We start from the raw sequence: 18,545 nt of genomic DNA, 5'->3' as shown, positions 1-18,545 counted from the left end.
CTCCAAATGCCGGCTGTCCGGGAATGAAAGTGAGAATTTCATCATGCCATGATATCATTTACAGAAAACGTGAACTGAAGCACTGTTTGGGAGATTCTGGGGACGTGAACTTGCAATGTTGGGCGTCATTGGCTCTGTTCCCACGGTGCCTCTAGAAGAACGAGGCGGCAGCTGAAGACTGAAGCATGCCTTCGACGTGGCCTGACTTGCGACTGGGGAAGGAAGCGCAGGAAGTCCTGCTGGGACCTGGGGAAGCCATCGCACCCTCTTCTCGGTCTGAAAAGGAAGTTGCAGCTTTCTCCCTTTGTTGGTGGAACTGGACTCTGTTTATAATGATGAGTGCCAAGGCCTTTGCTGGATTTCTAATTTGGCTCAGAGGACACACCCTAATGAAAGCCGGGAAGAAGAGTGACTCACCTGTTGCCATATTTACCATCGACCACAATTACATTTGCTTGAACTCTGCCCTGGCCAGATGTCTTCTGGATGCTGCCTTCAGAGCGATCAATCATGTTCCCTACTTCCCCCCGGACAGATGATTGGGCTCCATCAGAGCCTTCCAACAGCCCAATACCAAACAGTATCTGCCCCCATGTTCATGTCCAGGGCCTGCTTAAACTCACTCTTGCCAGATATCGATTATGAAACAGAATGGAAGTGCCCCAAAGGATATTTCCCCACACTTGTATCATTACATGTTTTGTTTTTTTGGGTATCGTATCCACACTTTAAGTATTTAGTGCTTAGAAAGAAGGATGGGGACAGCAATCTTGCACTCAGTTTATTCATTTAACAACACTACTCCGTGCCCATGCCAGACACTGTCCTGGGCTTGAAACTACAATGATGAGCAAAGACAATCACATCCCCACCTTCACAAACCTTATAGACAGGAGGGAGAAATAGATTACACAATACCATAGAAATAAAGATCGACTTACAACTGTGATGAGTACTAGAGAGAAGAGGTGTGTGGCACCAAAAGAACTGACCACCAGGGGATTTGACCCACGTGGGGAGGTCAGGGAAGGCTTCAGTACCTTGGAAGTCTAGGACCCAGGATCCTACCTCTCACAGTCACCAGGTGACATTCGTGCCAGGCTTTTGAAAAGTTGGTCTCTCCGATATTTTTCCCCTAAACCTTATTTCTCCTTTTACAGCAAAGGCAAAGGTCCTTAAACCTCTCTGCTAGAGAGGAGATAACCAAGATCACAGAAAGGTTTGGAAACAGCAAAGAGTGAAATCAGTTATTGATAAGAGCCATTTGCTGATCAAGGCATTATTGAAAAGTAGGAGGGCTTGGTAGGGTCTGTCTGTCCCTGAGGCAGGAAGAGGGCCAGTGACCCCTGGGGGCTCAGAAATAACTGAAATGCCCTGCGGCTGCGGCAGTTTTACTAAGCGCACAAGCCCGTGCTAGATCTAGCACTTTGAAGACACAACTGCAATTCACTCTCTGCTTCTTTAAAATATTTCTGTTTCAAACCTCACTCCAAAGTACAATTGCAAAATGAGCCTCAGGAGTGGTTAACGAGACAGTCCTCTGAGCCCTGCTCTCTGACTCTTTTGCTTCTGAGGTTTGGATGTGAGGTGTCACCTCACTGGACCTGCTTTTCCTCATCTTTCTAATGGGATTAATGAGAATACACAGCAGAGTTGTGACGAAATGAAAGGTTACAAGTCAAGGGTTCCAGTTCGGTGCCTGACCGGTAGCGAGCGCTCGGCTGTCTGCTCCTGCTACTTTGCTGCCTGCAGAAGTGGAGTGAGTGATAAAGAAGGAAAACTGCTCTGTACTGGGGATCTGTGCATGGTTCCCTCCCCGGCAACACGTGACAAACACACGTGGACCCTGGAAATGTTCGGAGCACAGTCTGTTCCTTCTGACAGCAGTTTTCCATAATAGAGATGGAGGGGAAAATACCATCAGAATAGCCTGACACCATGGACAAGAGTAAATAACTCGAACCTCCTCACCAATATGTCTCGGTCTCTGCAGTCTGCCTGAGTGTGATTATAGGAAATGAACATGGAGCTAACATCTGCCAAACAGTATCCCCCCGCCACCCCCCAGTGAAAAAAAAAATCTCAAATGAAGTGATGTGGGAAGGCCAGACTTAAAACTTTTTACAGCAGGTAAACTCAAGGCAAACATTTTCTCTCTCCCTCCGGAGCTGGCCGGGCCTGTTATTACTGGAACCAAGACAACAGGTTTGAGCTACAGCAATGCACTGAACTGAAATGTTTCGTTAGCTGGAGTCAAGTTCTCATTGTAGGTGACTCTGCGGCAAATTGGACATTTTCTGGTCTTCGATCATGTGTCTAGCCCGCCGTTTTCAGGGGGGAAGTGGGCAATAGCAGGAAGAAGTCTGATGGCTTCTGAATAAGTCAAAATGCTTTAGCGGGGTTAGCATTTTTCTCTTACATTTGCTGCTGCTTTTGCTTATGTGGCAGGCCCTTTGTAAATATGGAGAGTATATTTTTATTTTGTCATTCATTTATGCGAGCATTGACTGACTCATTCAATAAGCCTGTGCTAAATGTTTACTATACACCAGACATAGTTTTTGAGTGAGAAATTTGGACACATGATACATGCAGACCCCATGGACATGGACAATAATTTGGTAAAGGCCAAGGAAGGGGTAGGAGGTGTGGGGGTGGGCAAAGGGGAGAAAGAGGGGAACTCCTACAATAATGTCAACATTTAAAAATATTTAATAATAATAATAATAATAAATCGGACACATTTGTCTGAGAAGTATAAATGAAATTTGCCAGTAAATGGGTCAGGATGTTAGAAATCACACCTTTCCCAGAAAACCCATCCTATGTGGCAGCTGAACCTGTGCATGAAAATGGAATAAAGTAGGCCAACACTTCATAGTATTTTCAGCATTTCCTTCCTTTGAGGAATTAAAAGGATAGGTCCATGCTAAAGGCAATACCTGCCACGATTTGGCAAAATATATTATTTCGTAGAATTATTCACCAGTTTGTTTTTCTCAAATGGAGCAGGACTCCAGGGTTCCAAGATGTGAGCAACAATCCCCAGGGAAATGACAATATATGTGCACCCAAAAATTTGCATATGAAGGTTCATAGCAGCAATACTCATAAAAGTAAAAAGTGAAAACAACCCAAATGTCCACTAAGTGATCCATGGATAAACGAGTGTGGTATATCCATACAGTGGAGTAGTATGCAGCCATAAAAAGGAATGAGGTACTGATAATACTGCAACATGGATGAACCTTGAAAACATTATGCTCACACGGTTAGCTCATACATGGCACATTTGTTATCTATGCTCAGCCTTTGTTGGCATTGGGCTGGATTGGGAAAAGTCCCCCTGAAATTATTCATACTGAGATTTTTTCATATTGGTCGTGTTTATTAATGTCCTTGACAAGGCAGATAATTTCTTCTAATCTGACAGGTGGGCATTCACTCTTTGTGGGTGAGTGTGGTGGGGGGGAGTTTGAGATAAGGTTGGAATAGAGTATCAAAGGCCTGAAGAAAAAGTCCAAATCTAATACCCACCATTTGCATGACTTGTGCAAGTCATAACCTCTCACCCTCAGCCTTCTCTTCTATAAAATGGGGAGATCAATCTAATGCCTAAATGAGGCTTAAAATGGGATACTACATGATATATAGGTGAAGGATTCTTAACACCAACAGAGGAAAACTATAGCTTAGAATCAAAGGTATCAATAAAAGGCTCATTTGTAATATGTTTAATTAAGTTCATCTTGATGTTGAATTAACTATATTACATGGTCAATCGGCAGATTTTACCATTCCTCTTTCTGGCCCTTAGGAATAAAATGCATTTGTTGTTTGACTGCCTTTCCAGAATCAAACATTTCTTTTTACATCACTCTTACCCAGCCTTCAGGTGTGGGAAGTCTGTGATTATTTCTGGGATTAAGCAGGACACACCAAAAAGGGATGTTGAGGGAGTATAAACATTTATTTTATTGGTGAGGAGAGTTCATGAGAAGTGAGTTTTACAGATTTCTTCATTCATTAGAAAGAATTGCTACTAATGGACTTGGTAGGACTTAGAAAAAGGCTTTTTTGGGGGAGAAATCTCTGGCCTCCACAATCCATATTTGTATCCTTAACCATATCCATATCAACTTTCCACCCAGCAGATGGATTCTAGATTTTAAACAACTCTATACCGTTCCCAAGAAGCAAGTATCCATCATCATATTTTGCCAAGTGGCCAAGCATATCTCTTCCCGTTGGCAGCACAGCTGCTGATGAGGCTGTCCCTGAGGACAGAAACAGAAGTGGTGGGACTTGATGACATGACCTTTCTTAAAAATGTATTTTACTAGTTGCTTCCAAAAGTGGAGTTTTATTTGAAGGTGGAGCTCTTTATTTTCTACATCTACACCAATGAGCCTTCCTTACTGAATGAAAACAAGAGACAGTAAAGAGGACAGTCTTTGAAGTCTCAAGTTGGAAAATTCATTTTTGCCAACTCACTAGTCATGGTATGAATCCATGGTATTAGTCCAGGTGGTGACTAATTTTGTTGTTCATCTCACCGCTCTTCCCTTGAGCTTCTGTGGGACGTATTTTGACACTGGAGGGAGCAAAGATCAACTGCTACACAGCGTTGCCTCCATCCTGCCCACCCAATGGCAGTCCTGTTGCTCTATAGTGTCAGAAGTCTAGACTTTCTGGGGTGGCAGGGAGGCTGAGAACATTCCCCAAGGGTCAGTGCAGATGTGATCAAGAGTACTGTTTCCTCAATATCTCTGTTCCACCTGCTGGGAGACCTGAACCACGTGTTTATATGGCTCCCATGGCCCTACAATTACCAATGTGAGTTTAACCCTCACACCTTAGTAGGCCTTGTAAAAATAAATGAGTCAGTGCTAATTATTTCAAGTTGGCTATTAGTTTAAGAGCCAAGACTGAGGAATGAAAACTGCCCTGGAATAAGGAGAAATGTCAGGGTGTTCAGATATTACCAGAGAAATCTCCATTCATTTGGGGGATGTGGGGGGTACAGCCAAAGTAGGAAAAGCCCTATCATCCTGCAGACATGTTTATTCACTAGTCCACTCTAGGAGCTCTTGCTTTTCCCTGTAACAGTGACAATGCACTTGCTGGCCAGGGAACTCCATGAGCCAAGGAGATCCCTGCACATCCTACTGACTGTGTGTGGTGTGTGTTTCCCTTTGTCCTAATTTGACTTTGAATCTGAGACTAATGGGCTTTTGCTGACATGCAGAGCTAGAGAAGTGGAAGAAGAAGCAGAAGCAGAGAGAGAGTGGATGGGCAGCATTATGATGAGAAATGGCCTTGACTTCCCTCTGAGGCCAACTGGATTTTGCACCTGTTTCTACCAGCTCTTCCATTTCAGGTTCCTAGCTCCAAAGGAAGCCAGCAAGACTGATGGACAGAGAGGGGACCGGCTGCAAGCTCTGCAGCCAAATCAGAGCCACAGCTCTCCTAGATGTGGAGGAGAGAGATCTTTTAGTGATGACAGGTCCTGGTGCTCCTTAAGAGATAGAGAAAGTCAAAGTTCCAACATGGCCTTCAAAGAAAAGGAATGATGTGCGGACTGGCAGGCTCAAGAGCTGAGCTGTCCTTACCATCTTATCCTGAGCCAGAGAGACCCAGGGAAGAGAGAGGGTAGGAGCTGTTGATTGAAATGTGACTTCGCTCTGGTTAGGGAATTGAGGCAAAGATTGAACGGTCTTGGACTCCCAAGAGCAAGGTCTTCCAGCCAGTGCACGCTTGTGCGCTCAAACAGTGGGTTTCCGGTTTGATGAGGACTGGAAATCACTTGCAAATCACCTTTGCCGATGTCTCTTCCCATCAAGGAATCCTTTAGCCATGTCTGTTCCCTCCCTGGGTGCCTTTCCTGGTCTGACTGGTGGGAGGATGGCTGGCCTGAGACAGCGCCCATTTCCCACGGGCCTGGAAGGAGATTTCAGGTGATGGAAGAGATGCCTGGGCTTCTGAGCGGTTCACATATTCCGTGTCCTCCACTTCCCGGCTTGATGGAAAAATCCATCTCAGCCTCACAGTGCTTTGTGTCCGGTGCTCGTGCAGTCTCGCAGCAGGACAGGCACCGCGCGGCTGCATTCTTCTCCAGGGCGCTGGAAATGGAGCCTTTAACTGAAGCCTCGTGTTTCCTCCAGGGAGTTCGCATCTGGCCCTTTGCTATCTCTCTCTCCAGTTCTCTGAATGGACCAGAGCCTGCGTGCTTTCATGATTATGTATTTGGACAGAAACACATTTGTGTCCGAGGGAGTACGAGGCGGCAGTGAGAACTGTCTGCCTGGATTTTTGTGGATCTGCCTTCGCTGGGACTGGAGGGGCAGGGCAGGGAGTGGGGAGTGGGGGTGCAGGCCTTTCTCGGTGGGCTGCTGTGGTCAGCGCTGCCCTTCCTCTGGGACAGTGGTTGGCCCTGCACATCAAAGACCAGTGTGGATGGGCCTCCAACCACAGCCAGAAGGCCTCTTCTTTTCCTCAGAAGCCCGAGAACAAAGAGAACCTTAATAATTCTGGGAAGTTACTATATAGGAAAATTTTTCAACTCAATAAAAAGAATATTTAAAATCTACGCTTCTGTTTTGAATTAGACGCATTTATCTTTGCCTAGTCTAAGCCACTAGTATTTAAGGAGGTTTGTCAGTAGTGGATACATAGAGTTTGAAGTTGTCTAGTATGTATGCCAGGAGAATAAATGTCATACAATATGGACAACTTTGTCCCCATGATTAGGAAATGCATCAATGTGTAGGGAGGGCAGAGAGCATTTAAGTCCTGGGTAATGGAGACACCATAATCAAGGGAAGAAGTAGATGCTGTATAAATGCTCCTACACTATTTATAGGTAATTTGGGAATAATATAGAATTCTCCTAACATTTGGCTGACCTTGTAGTCAGGATATTTTTTGTTTTGTTTTAACATGCTCATATTTTGAGTGAAGGATAGCGTGCGTTAGAGCCGATTCCCAGTTCCAGGAATTTCCCTGGACAGCCTTCACACTGGGAGACCAATGGCCCGCCTCTCTCAGGGCCCTTCATGGCTATTTCGCTGGACATCAGTGGCATGTAGCCGCGTGTCACCGTGCATGTGATTCTCGCTGCCGTGTACATCTTAGCACAATCGAAAACCAGATGGAACTCGGGGCCCTCTCCCACGCTGCTTTCTCTCCCACTTTCCCACCTCCTCGGATTACCCTATCTTTGTCCAAGGGGCTCCCCTGGTGACCCTCGGCACTGTCAGCTGCACACACACACACACCACTCTCCCGCTCCAGCTGGTGGGATGCCAGGAGGGCCTGTGGTCTTCCCCCCTCTTAGACCTTGTTCTGAAGAGAGGAGCTGGTTCTGGTCTGGTTCCCAGGAGGGGCTTGAAAGTAGATATGTTAGCCTTGGTTTTTAGTAAGACTGGCTTCAGTTCAAATATCCATCTTACAAAATTGGACTTTTCAAATATAGTCACACACCTCTTATCCTCTTTTTTCCTGCTTTACGACTTACGTGTGACTTGAATTCTGTATCTATTCCAGGTTACTTGGTGTTTTACAGAAATCTGTCCCCTGTCTAGCATTGGGTTCCACTCTGCTTTGCTTAACAATTTTTTTTTTTTCTCTTGAACATTCCTGAATATTCTATTAAAGATTTCCATTTGTTACTTTTGGAGCTGCAGTGACCTCCCAAAGCTAGAGTAGAAAGAAGGAAAGCCACTATGGATTGGGTTAACAAAGTCCTCTTTACTGAAATTGCCACCTCTTCATTTGCTCTTATCAAGGCCTTGCTCTCAGGGAACCACTGCTGATCATGCCCATGGCTTTCTCTCTCAGAAGGACCTGCTGAATTGCCAATAAAATCCAAGCACTTTTCGTCCCTTTTATGAATCTCAGACATCTCTTTCTTCCATGACTCTTCGTTAGGTTTAGGTAACCGTAGTACCTGACTTATGAAAAGAACTTGGATTTCCCCCGCCTATGCTCTGGAGGACAAGCCGCATAGCATTGGAGATATCTAATCTGTTAAGATATCTGGTAAAATTCCCTTGGGAAACCATTTGGCCCTAGTGTTGTTGTTTTTCTGTCTTTATTTCTTCCATGGAAATGGTTCTGTTCAAGTTCGGTATTTCTACTGGAGTCAATTGTGCTAACACGCATCTTCCTAGGAAATCTCCCAACATATCGAGTTTTAAATTTTATTTTTCATTGATGTGTACAAAGTAATTGCTTATGATTTTCAAATGTTCCTCCATATCAATCACAATCCCCTTATCCTTGTCATGTCTTATTTTCATATTTGTGTTGTCTTGATTAGGTCAACGAGTGGGTTGTCTTTTGTTAATTCTTTTTCCTCAAAAATTTTTTCAGCATTTTTATTTATTTACTTCTATTCTTTTTCTGTTTCCTACCTCATGACTTTCTACCTGTATCTTTATTATTTCTTTCTTTATGCTTGTTTGTTTTCTTGTTCTTTCTCTAGCTTTTTGAGTATGAATTCAACTTCTTTATTTAGATTGATTTAAGGAGATAAAACTACCATTTTCTCTGATCACTGCTATAATCGTCTCCCAAAATTTTGGTATATAGTATTTCCATTATTCATTTTTATAAGTTCTGAAATTTATTTGTATTTATTCTTTTACTCAACAGTTGTTTAATAGGGACTTTTTTTTTAATGGCATGCTTTTGGTTTTTATTTTATTGCTAATCTCTAGTTTTATTGCATTGTGACCAGAGAATGCTGTTGATATTATTTCCAATATCTTATTTCTTTGTCATATAATTGTTGATCAATTTTTGTGACTGTTCCATGTGTACGTGAGAAGACAATAGAGTCTCTTTAATGTTTTCTATAGATCCTCTCTGTATATTTACTTTATTCCCATTTGCACCTTCTTCCACTGAAAGGAATTCCTTGCAATTTCTATACTTTCCACTATATCAGGATTTCACAAACTACAGCCTGCAGACTAGCTGCCTGCTTTTGTAAATAAAGTTTTGGTTGGCATACAAGAATGTTCATTCCTTTTTGTGTGTTTATGATTGCTCTACTGCTACAATGGCAGAGGAAGTAGCTGGGACAGAGTGTATGGCCTGCAAGCCTAAATATTTACTCTGTAGCTCTTACAGAAAAATCTTTGCCAGCCCCTGTACTATATCAAGGTACAAACATATTCACATTCATTATATCTCTGATGTGAATTATATCCTTTAAAATTATAATTTTTTGGCCTGAATTCTACCTTATATGATGTCAAGATTATAACCCCTGCTTTCCCTCTTTCTTTTCCAAGACTGGTATATCTCTTCATTTCTACCTGTTCTTTGTTTTAGATGTGTATCTGATACACAGTATGAGTTTGCTTTGTGATACAATATGAAAATATTTTTGTTTGAATAGGCGAGCTAAGCACCTTTATAAGTGGATCAGTTTGTTACACCTTTCAAAGTTGAACAGAAATAAGCTTTGTATGCATTATTTGAAGGCTTTCGATGGTACTCTTTTTTTGTATAAGTGAAGTTAATCTAAAATGGATCTGTGAGGATACCTTAGATTTTGAGCTTTATACTGGGAACTGTTATTGTGGCTTTTCCTTCTATTGTATGTGATTAAAGAAGCACTGGCTAGAAATTTTGTTGTGGCCCTGCAAATGAACTTGAAATGAAAATGCAACTGAATTACTGCTTAAATTAAGGGTAATTGTTCGTGAAGTTAAAAGGCAGAGTTTATATCTTGGATAAATGAAAATTAAAGCAAACAGGAAGATTTCCAAGAAGAGTAATGAATTTACTGTAGCTTCTTAATTCATTTCATGCATATACCGTTTTAGTACAGCCATTTACTCTGCTGTTGGCCGAGCCTTGTTTAAGGATCTAATGACACAGGATGATTTGAAGCAGTATCTCTTTCTCTTTAGGAATATATTGCTCCGTTTGTACTGTGAGAGGATCGTTTTCTTATGTACAGTTTTTAGAACTGGTCATTCTCCTGTCACTTAATCTGGGGTCTTTTGGCTCCCCCTCCCCCTGCCCCCCCGCTTCCTTCGCATGGCATACCTGACCTCTGTTGTGCTTTCTCTCGTGCAGGGCAGCCACTGATCACAATGCGGACAACACAACAGAAATCCTCAGGGAGTGGCTGAAGAATGTACAGAGGCTCTATCACTACGTGGAATGGAGGCCCATGGATGAGCCTGAGTGAGTAGCCAGAGGACATTCTGTGAACTCACTAAGGACCCTTCCTCCCTTAACCAGTTCTCCAGCCATCCAGGCTTCCAGCCTTGGAGGTGCCTGTGACCTTTCTTTGTTTTTCATCTGCACCTCTAGTAAGTTTCTTCCTTTGGCAGATCTTTATCTTTCTCCCTTCCTCTTTACTCCAGCAGGTCCCAGCCAAGTTCCAGTTCTCATGAGTTCACAAGTAAATCACCATGGTGTTCTATGTGTTAAAATAGTGATAATATTGATTCACATTTTGAGTATAAACCTTTTCTACTTGAGGCATCATAGTGAAAAGTTTGTATACTTTTTATATACACCTTGCTTTTTCACTTACCATATCTTGGTAATCATTCTATAGTTAAGTAGCTTCTTTGTTATCTTTATGACTGCAAAGTATCCATTGTATGGAAATACCATGATTATATAATCAATCTCTTACTGGTGGGCATTTAGGTTATTTCTAATCTTAACCAGACCAATTTCTTAGTTGCTTCCATCTTCAAGTCATTCTATATATCTTGCTATCAAATCAATCTATCTAAAATACTAATGGGTTAGTTTTTCTGTTAAAAAGACTCCAGTGACTCTCACACTTAGCACCCATACCTATGCACCCACATTTCCTGATTCTTCCGCCCAAAAATGCCTGCTTTTCTAGAATGTTCCTTTTATTTTCAACCCAAAGCTTTTGCTTGTGTAGGTTTGTTCTCCTAGAAGACCCTTCTTTCTTTATAACCACTTCTTATCCCAAATCCCACCTCCTACCGAAAGCTGTTGCCAGTCATTTCAGTTACAGAGCTCTCTCTCTCTCTCTCTCTCTCTCTCTCTCTCTCAACACGTGTGTTGCTTATTTTTTCCATCATTCTTTTTGACACAACCGTATACTTCACGAACATAAACTATATAATCTATGCATTTTTCCAAGTTTCTGAGTTCTTTGTCGGGGGCTAAAGTACACAAATTATATTTCCCCCAATGCAGTTTTTGGCAGGCACAAAATTAATACTTGTTGAACAAATGAGTGAATGAGTAAGCATATTACTGTTGTACATATTCCCAAGGCTCCTACAATTCCAGCTTATGGAATTGTACAAGTAGAATGAATTGAGTTGCCTGAATTTTTGCCCAGAATAAGTCATTCATTGAAAGCCAAATCTGTATGATAAGTGCCATCCCAGAACAATTTTTTGTCCTTCTAGTCTCTCTGTATATAATTCTTATGTTATATGTGTACGCATGTATATACATATCTCAAATCCCAGCTTGTGATCCATATATCAAGCAACATTTAACTACAAAATTTGAACACTACAAAAATTTTTGAACACTCTCTTGGAGTCCCTTATAATGGAATTCGGCATCATTAGAATGGCCCTGAAAGACTTTATGTTCCTACCTTGCATCCTGGTAATTTTCTCTATAGCCAGTGTTTGACTAAATGTGTTGTACGCCAAGGTCAATGGGAAAAATATTAGGAGAGGCATTTGGGAGGGGGGTGATATATTCAGCAAAACAGGAATTGCACTGCTTTTCCTTGAAGCAATAATAGGGGAAGGCATCCCAGAGAATTCCTGTGCGGTACATAGTTTTATTCATCCTATTTGTATAGTTTTTGCGGTTTTTCATTCTCCAAGGCTCGTGTACTACCAGCACAGCTCTAAGAACTTGAAGTGGTGGCCAGTTTGGGCCACTGTGGCAATGTCAATGCCCATGCCAATTAGGAGTTTTCAGAAGGGTTCTCAAGGGCACAGCACCCATCGGCCTATGTGGCCATGCGAGAGCCTGGGGCCGGCCTTTCTGAGGATGCTGATGGAGATCCCAAGGACTATGCATTGCTCCATGACCTCCCTTCACCCGGGATACAGCCATGTGTTCGCTTCTGTGGCATCCTTTCCTGAGACTTGCCCAAGAAAATTAAACCTTTCTTTCTCCTGGGAAACTCACATTTTTATGCTACAAATTTCCAAATGTACCTGATGGCAAAAATGTATTTTAAGAAGTACCTAGGAATATGAGCGTTGGGGTTATGCCTGGGTTTAAATCCTGACTGTGCCCTTTATTAACTACATAGCATTAAGCAAATGGCTCAAACTGCTCTACACCAATTTCCTCATCTGTGAAACGGGAGAATAGTAATACAGTTGGTGGGTTCCATACCTGCAATTCAACTAATGGTGTATCGAAAGTATTCAGAAAAAAAGTATTACTTTTTGCTGGTGTGTGTACAGTGTAGTTACGCCTACAATGCATCTATACTGATCATGTACAGACTTTTTCTAGTCATTATTCCCTAAACAATAAAGGATAACAACTATTTACATAGCATTTATATTGTTCTGTGTATTCAAAATAATCTTTAGAGAACATTTAAAATATATGGGACAATGTGTGCAGGTTATATGCAAATGCTTCACCATTTTATAGAAGGGACTTGAGCATCCACAGATGTTGGTAATCACCGGGGTCCTGAAACCAATACCTCTCGGATACTCAGAGACAATTCTACTTACCTAGTAGGGACTCGGTGGGTTCCCTTTAGGACCCACTGAACTATTTCACATAAAGATTCTTGTGTATGGTAAGCAGAAGTCCTTGCTCTCTCCTTGCTCCAGTTTCTTTATGTGTATGTGGGGATGATACTAACAAGAATAGTATCTACTTCAAGCGAGGGTGAGTGGAAGATTCAATGAGTTTCTACATAGTGCCTGGAATATATAGGCACTCAGTAATGAAAGCTACTACTACTACTATTATTTATTATTATTTTAGGTCTTATCCTGATGAAATTGGTCCAAAGCACTGGCCGGCCTCCCGGTTTGCCCACGTGATGAAACTACGGCAGGCAGCCCTTCGAACTGCGAGGGAAAAATGGTCAGACTACATTCTGGTAAAATCAGATGTTTGATTTCTTGACAACTGTTATCTAGAATATGTCCAGATCAGTTGTCCGAAAACTAGGACTGTGGGATCAAGTAAAATAATCTTATGTTTAGGCCCTACCTTCTCCACTTTTTAATAAAGGCACGGAGGAAATGTTGGGAATTTAATATTGAGATACCCGGATTTCATCTCAGACCCACTTCGGACATGCATTTTCAGTAAGCAAACAAGCTCTTGAATTATTCACTCTCTTTCATAGAACAGGCATAAAAATCCCAATCTTTGTAGCTCATGGGAGATGCTGTAGGTAAAATAATATAGTCTTAATAACTTTTCAGAAGAATTAAATTAATTGTATAAAAAGAGATTCAAATGAACAGCTCTGAAACGCCATTCCATTTTGCTCCTGAGTGACCTGGGGAAATGGCACCTCTTTCTTGGCTTCCTAGTTGCTCCCCATGATGCTGGGCTCTGGTGGTGAATTTCCATCACTTCTGTTAGAACTGTGAGGTGGTCCAGAACATGCTGGACTTGATGATCAGGAGTCAATATTTTGTTCCATCCTCATCCTCCATGAACCTCTCTCCACTGGAAAGGACGTCTTCTTAAGCAGCTACAGTTCCCATTTCCCGTTTGAATATTGTGGGTTGGGTCCTGGTTGCGTGTGTCCCCAGCGTGGTAACACCAATTCATTGCCTGGTGCCTTTTGCGGAGCTGAACATGTAGAAGTTAGACTAAGTGTGTTTAGTCTGAATGAAAGCCATCCTGTTGCAATGAGCTCCCATAAGGAGAACATAGATAACTGGTGCCACAGCTCATGAGCCAGCCGCAGGTGTTGGGTTACTCCTGAACCCATGACGACAAGTACCTTTTCACCTGACTTTATCTTTTTCTTTTCCTAGTTCATAGATGTTGACAACTTCCTGACTAATCCACAGACCCTCAATCTACTGATTGCCGAAAACAAAACCATCGTGGCCCCCATGCTGGAGTCTCGGGGCCTGTACTCCAATTTCTGGTGCGGAATCACACCTCAGGCAAGTCTGTGGCTAATGAGTGAAAGCTATGAGTTTTAACAAGGCGGCTCTGAGTCACCAGTAGCCCTATTAACCTTTTTCTCATTTCCTCCTTTGAAAGATGCATGCCATTTCAGAGCAAGCATTTTCAGGAAAGGAGATATATCCAGGTCCAATGCCACCACCCAGTGAGTGCTTCTGAATTAATGAATTATGAAGAAAACATTCTAGTGACTTTAGCATTAGAAGCTTAAATGAACCAATAAAGCTTGCTGGCATTTGTACTTTTTTTCTTTCTGACTCAGAGATTTTTAACAAAATTTAATAGGTGGTGTGTTTGGTTTTTTGTTTTGTTTTGTTTTGTTTGTCATTAACACTATCATAAGAATACTATAGAAAAATTTAAAAATGAAAAAAGGTAAAAATGTCATGTTAATCTCCACCACTCTAACATCATAGATAACAGTTTGCATGTCCTTAATAACTATGTCAAGTGGCTATAGTGCAACTTAACCTTTCTCTTAGTTTAAAAACATTTAAGTTGTTTGCAACTTTTAACTATTATAAGGACTGTCATGATTAATATAATTTTTTTGTATTTAATATTTTTTCTTTAGGATAACTTCTTAGAAGTGGAATTACTTAGTCAAAGAGTGTAAATATTTTTATGACCTTTGATATATGTTGCCAAATTTATTTCTAAAGAGATCCAATAATTAGAACTGCTATGGTAGCTTGTTTTTACAAAATTCATGTTAAAATCGGAATTCTTTTATTTCCATCACCTCTCTTTTCCACTGTAAAATCTTTAAAGTCTAGAGATCTGTTACAGTGAATGCTTACGGCTGGTTATAGTTTTACTCTTTAGTTAAATGCGAGAGATAAACTGATCAATGTCGTATATATCAATATAGAATAAAGATGTGCTTAAGGAAAAAATATATATATATATGTTAAATGTGGTCTCAGACCCAAGGGGCTACAATTGTGCGTCCCTCTTTTATATTTTGTTTGGTTTGGGGCCAAATGATAAATGTTTAATAACTGGCTCTCTGTGGGAGGAAAATCCTGATTGGTAACATTTGCCAGTTTTCGTGGTGTAAGTTACTCCCACCATGCAGACTACTTAAATGTTGTTTAAGCTAAGGGAAAGGTTAAGTAAATTGCAGTGTAGCTACTTGATGAGATAATTATTAAAAATATGCATAGCTGACATCTGCGGTTCTGTTAGATGGTGGCATTAACTTGATTTTTATTTTTACAGCTGTCAACATGTCAACTGGCTTGCACAGTTCCTGAAAACATAGCAGTCAGTGGCTCTAACACACTACTGGACGAGGCATTCCTCTTTCGCTACAGTATTTCCCGCAGTCCCAAGAGGTTTCAGATGCATGTTATTAGCCACATCTCTTCTAGGGAAGCATTAAGTTCATATTTGTATAAGTCATTCAGTTCTTGGGCTGGAACGTTATCTAGGTGCATTTGAATTCACACACTCTTAGTTAATGATCTGCAGTGCCTCGCGTGGCAGAATCACTCGGTTGTTTTTAATGAGTTATGCTGTGACATCAGCCATAAGGGTGGATTATTCTAGGGACTGCAGCCTCCAGGTTTCAATTATCTTCTTGTTTGCTTTCATCATGAAAAGCAAATAGGAGAAATTGCTCACTTATTTTGCACAATAAGAGTAAAAAACCTGGCCCCGGCTAGTGTGACTCAGTTGGAGCATCATCCTGTACACCAGAATGGTTTCGGGTTCGATTTCCAGTCAGGGCACATACCTAGGTTACAGGTTGGATCCCCTGGTCGAGTGTATGTGGGAGGCAACCAATCGATGTTTTTCACGTTGATGTTTCTCTCCTTCCCTCCCTTCCTCCCTCCCTCTCGCTTTAAAATCAATAACCATATTCTCAGGTGAGGATTTTTTTGAAATAAAAAATTTGAACACTTTAGGGGCAATTCTAATTTTTACCCCTCTACCCTTGGCTGCCATCCCCAGTCAGGCTTCCACTGGGGCAGTCAGTGATGTCATGTGCTTCAGGCAGGCCCTGGTCTCCAGAGCATCCAAAACAAAGCGGCCCTGGTGTTGTTGTCTGGCCAGTGAACAAGAATTATTACCAACAACATTCAACTTATGTGGGGACAAAAGACACAGTTTTCACCTCTGCCTGTCTGCAGGAGGCATGTTAACTCCCTTTCTCTGCTCCCTTCCTCCCTGCCCCCGGGATATTCAGTGATTCATCATCATCATGACGTTTTCAAGCTTCTCATTCTGAGAATATTGTGCCTAAGTTGTCCAGAACTTATATATTTGACATGCGTTCTTAAAGACCAGCCTTCCCTTTATCCCTTGGGAAAAATGTTTTCAAGTTGAAGTATTAGGAGAACCCATGTTCTATCTTAAGGATATTAAGTGATCCTTCATTTAAAAGCTAATAAAAAATTATACTACTAATAATACTCCCTATAATGAACCACAGTTTTCAAAGTATCTTCATAGACCTTAGTGCTTGTGATCCATTCTACGCCGTGTGAGAAGAAACTCAAAGAGATCAAACATGGGCTGAGATCAAACAGCTGGAAGATGGTTCAAGTAACTCTAAGCCTCACATCCTCTAAGTTTCAATTGGCACGGCTTCCACCTTGCCACGTGGTCAGGGTTAGGGTTAGCTCAGCTGGAACACTCATCTAGACACTAAAGCAGCAGTTCTCAACCTGTGGGTCGCGAACAATGAAAATACATCCTGCATATCAGATATTTACATGACGATTCATACCAGTAGCAAAATTACAGTTATGAAGTAGCAACGAAAATAATTTTATAGTTGGGGGTCACCACAACATGAGGAACTGTATTAAAGGGTCGCGGCATTAGGAAGGTTGAGAACCACTGCAAGGGATTGCCCGAGACGTGAAAGAGGCTGCAATGCCTTGTGTGTGGGCCCTGACATCATAACAGAAAATGTGACCACAAAGTCAAGGGATTGGTTGCCCTGTGTGCTTGCCCACAAGGAACTTTCCAAAGGGGAATTCTTTGGAGCAGTGACAGCTCCACCAGAATATTGAATAAATAACTTCATAGAAAGAAGACCCTATTTCTATGTCTCAGTACTGCATGTTGAGTTAAAAATATTAACCAATGTAATGTAGCCATTTTAATAATAGCCAATGATGCTTTCTCAATGCCAACACTACTATAAGCACTCTGAATGGTTAAGGCATCCCCATCGAGTGGAAAGGGCTGTCACTTCTGTTTTACAGATGAGGAACTAGGTTGAGTACTCTGACCAATACCTGCAGACAATAAGTAGCAGAGGTGGGATTTGAATTCAGGCCGGCAGACACCTTCATTGCTTGGCTTTGCCACCTCTTCATACTCATGCTTCATAAGTCAACATAAAATGTACTCCTATGAAATTATTAAATCAAGAGATAGGCTGAAACCAAAATTATTTCTGATAACAGGACCCTTTTAGTATTACTTAATCTGTAAATAGCAGTTCTTAGGCTCAGTCCAAATTCTTAGGCCAAGATAAAAAGAGTGAAGGTGACTTTGCTTGGGGACTTCACCCTAACTGGTGCTGACTTAGAAGGAATCGGCTGGCAGATGACCATGAAAGATGAAGTCTCAGACGAGAGAACACAGCCTCCCTGCTTGCTCTTTTGCAGGGCTTCTATAAACGGACCCCGGACTACCTTCAGATCAGAGAATGGAAGAGGATGGGCTGCTTTCCCGTCCCCATGGTCCACTCCACACTCCTGATTGACCTCAGGAAGGAAGCCTCTGACAAGCTCATGTTCTATCCCCCGCACCAGGACTACACCTGGACCTTCGATGACATCATCGTCTTCGCCTTCTCCAGCAGGCAAGCAGGTACTGTTGGTATTGGGTGGCACCGCCCCCAGGGAAACACTGCAAATAACCAGCCTTTTTGTTTTGTGTCTAAGGAAATAGGCTAACTCTGCAGGTAGTGTTAGAGGCAATTGATTGCTGCAGTTCTCACCCCAGCACCCTCTGTGTTGCTGTCCCTGTGAGCACCAATGACCAAGAGCCCTTACCCAGAATCCACTCTTGTTACTGAGCAGTGGGAGGAGGGTGGTGGTGGTGGTGGGAGCAAGGGGCAGTTAGTGGTTCTTTATGGTGCTACTGCATTGCACCATAAAGGAGTCCTTTTATTAATCAGAAACTGACAGAGACCAAAACAACACTGGCAAAAAATAAATAAACCCAGACTTTAAAAATGGAAGATTATTTCTTCTTTAAAAAGTCTGAGCTGGTGTAGTTGCTCTAATCTACACATTTTCAGGGACTCAGGATCCTTCTCCATTGCTTCTCCACCCTCCCTGAGGCATCATCCTTAATTGTATAATCCAAGATGTCTTATTACTAGGAATGCGTTCCAGCCATTGAGTGAAAACCAGAGA

At 41.9% G+C, this 18,545-nt stretch overlaps 1 protein-coding gene across 2 annotated transcripts in view; it reads left to right on the top strand.

Annotated features, from left to right (window-relative positions):
• The window catches only part of COLGALT2 (collagen beta(1-O)galactosyltransferase 2), a 74,245-nt gene that overhangs the window by 31,501 nt on the left and 24,199 nt on the right, over positions 1-18,545 (top strand). For both annotated transcript variants that reach the window (XM_070396395.1, XM_070396396.1), the window contains exons 2-5: positions 10,093-10,203; positions 12,994-13,111; positions 14,007-14,141; positions 17,790-17,994. In XM_070396395.1, the coding sequence (XP_070252496.1) occupies positions 10,093-10,203; positions 12,994-13,111; positions 14,007-14,141; positions 17,790-17,994 (569 nt within the window). The remainder of the gene's footprint in view (positions 1-10,092; positions 10,204-12,993; positions 13,112-14,006; positions 14,142-17,789; positions 17,995-18,545) is intronic.

Source organism: Myotis yumanensis, unplaced genomic scaffold, assembly GCF_028538775.1.
Source record: "Myotis yumanensis isolate MYYU_CA2020_CCGP unplaced genomic scaffold, mMyoYum1.0.hap1 SCAF_17, whole genome shotgun sequence".
Taxonomy (NCBI): domain Eukaryota; kingdom Metazoa; phylum Chordata; class Mammalia; order Chiroptera; family Vespertilionidae; genus Myotis; species Myotis yumanensis.
This window is presented reverse-complemented; position numbering and strand designations above follow the sequence as displayed.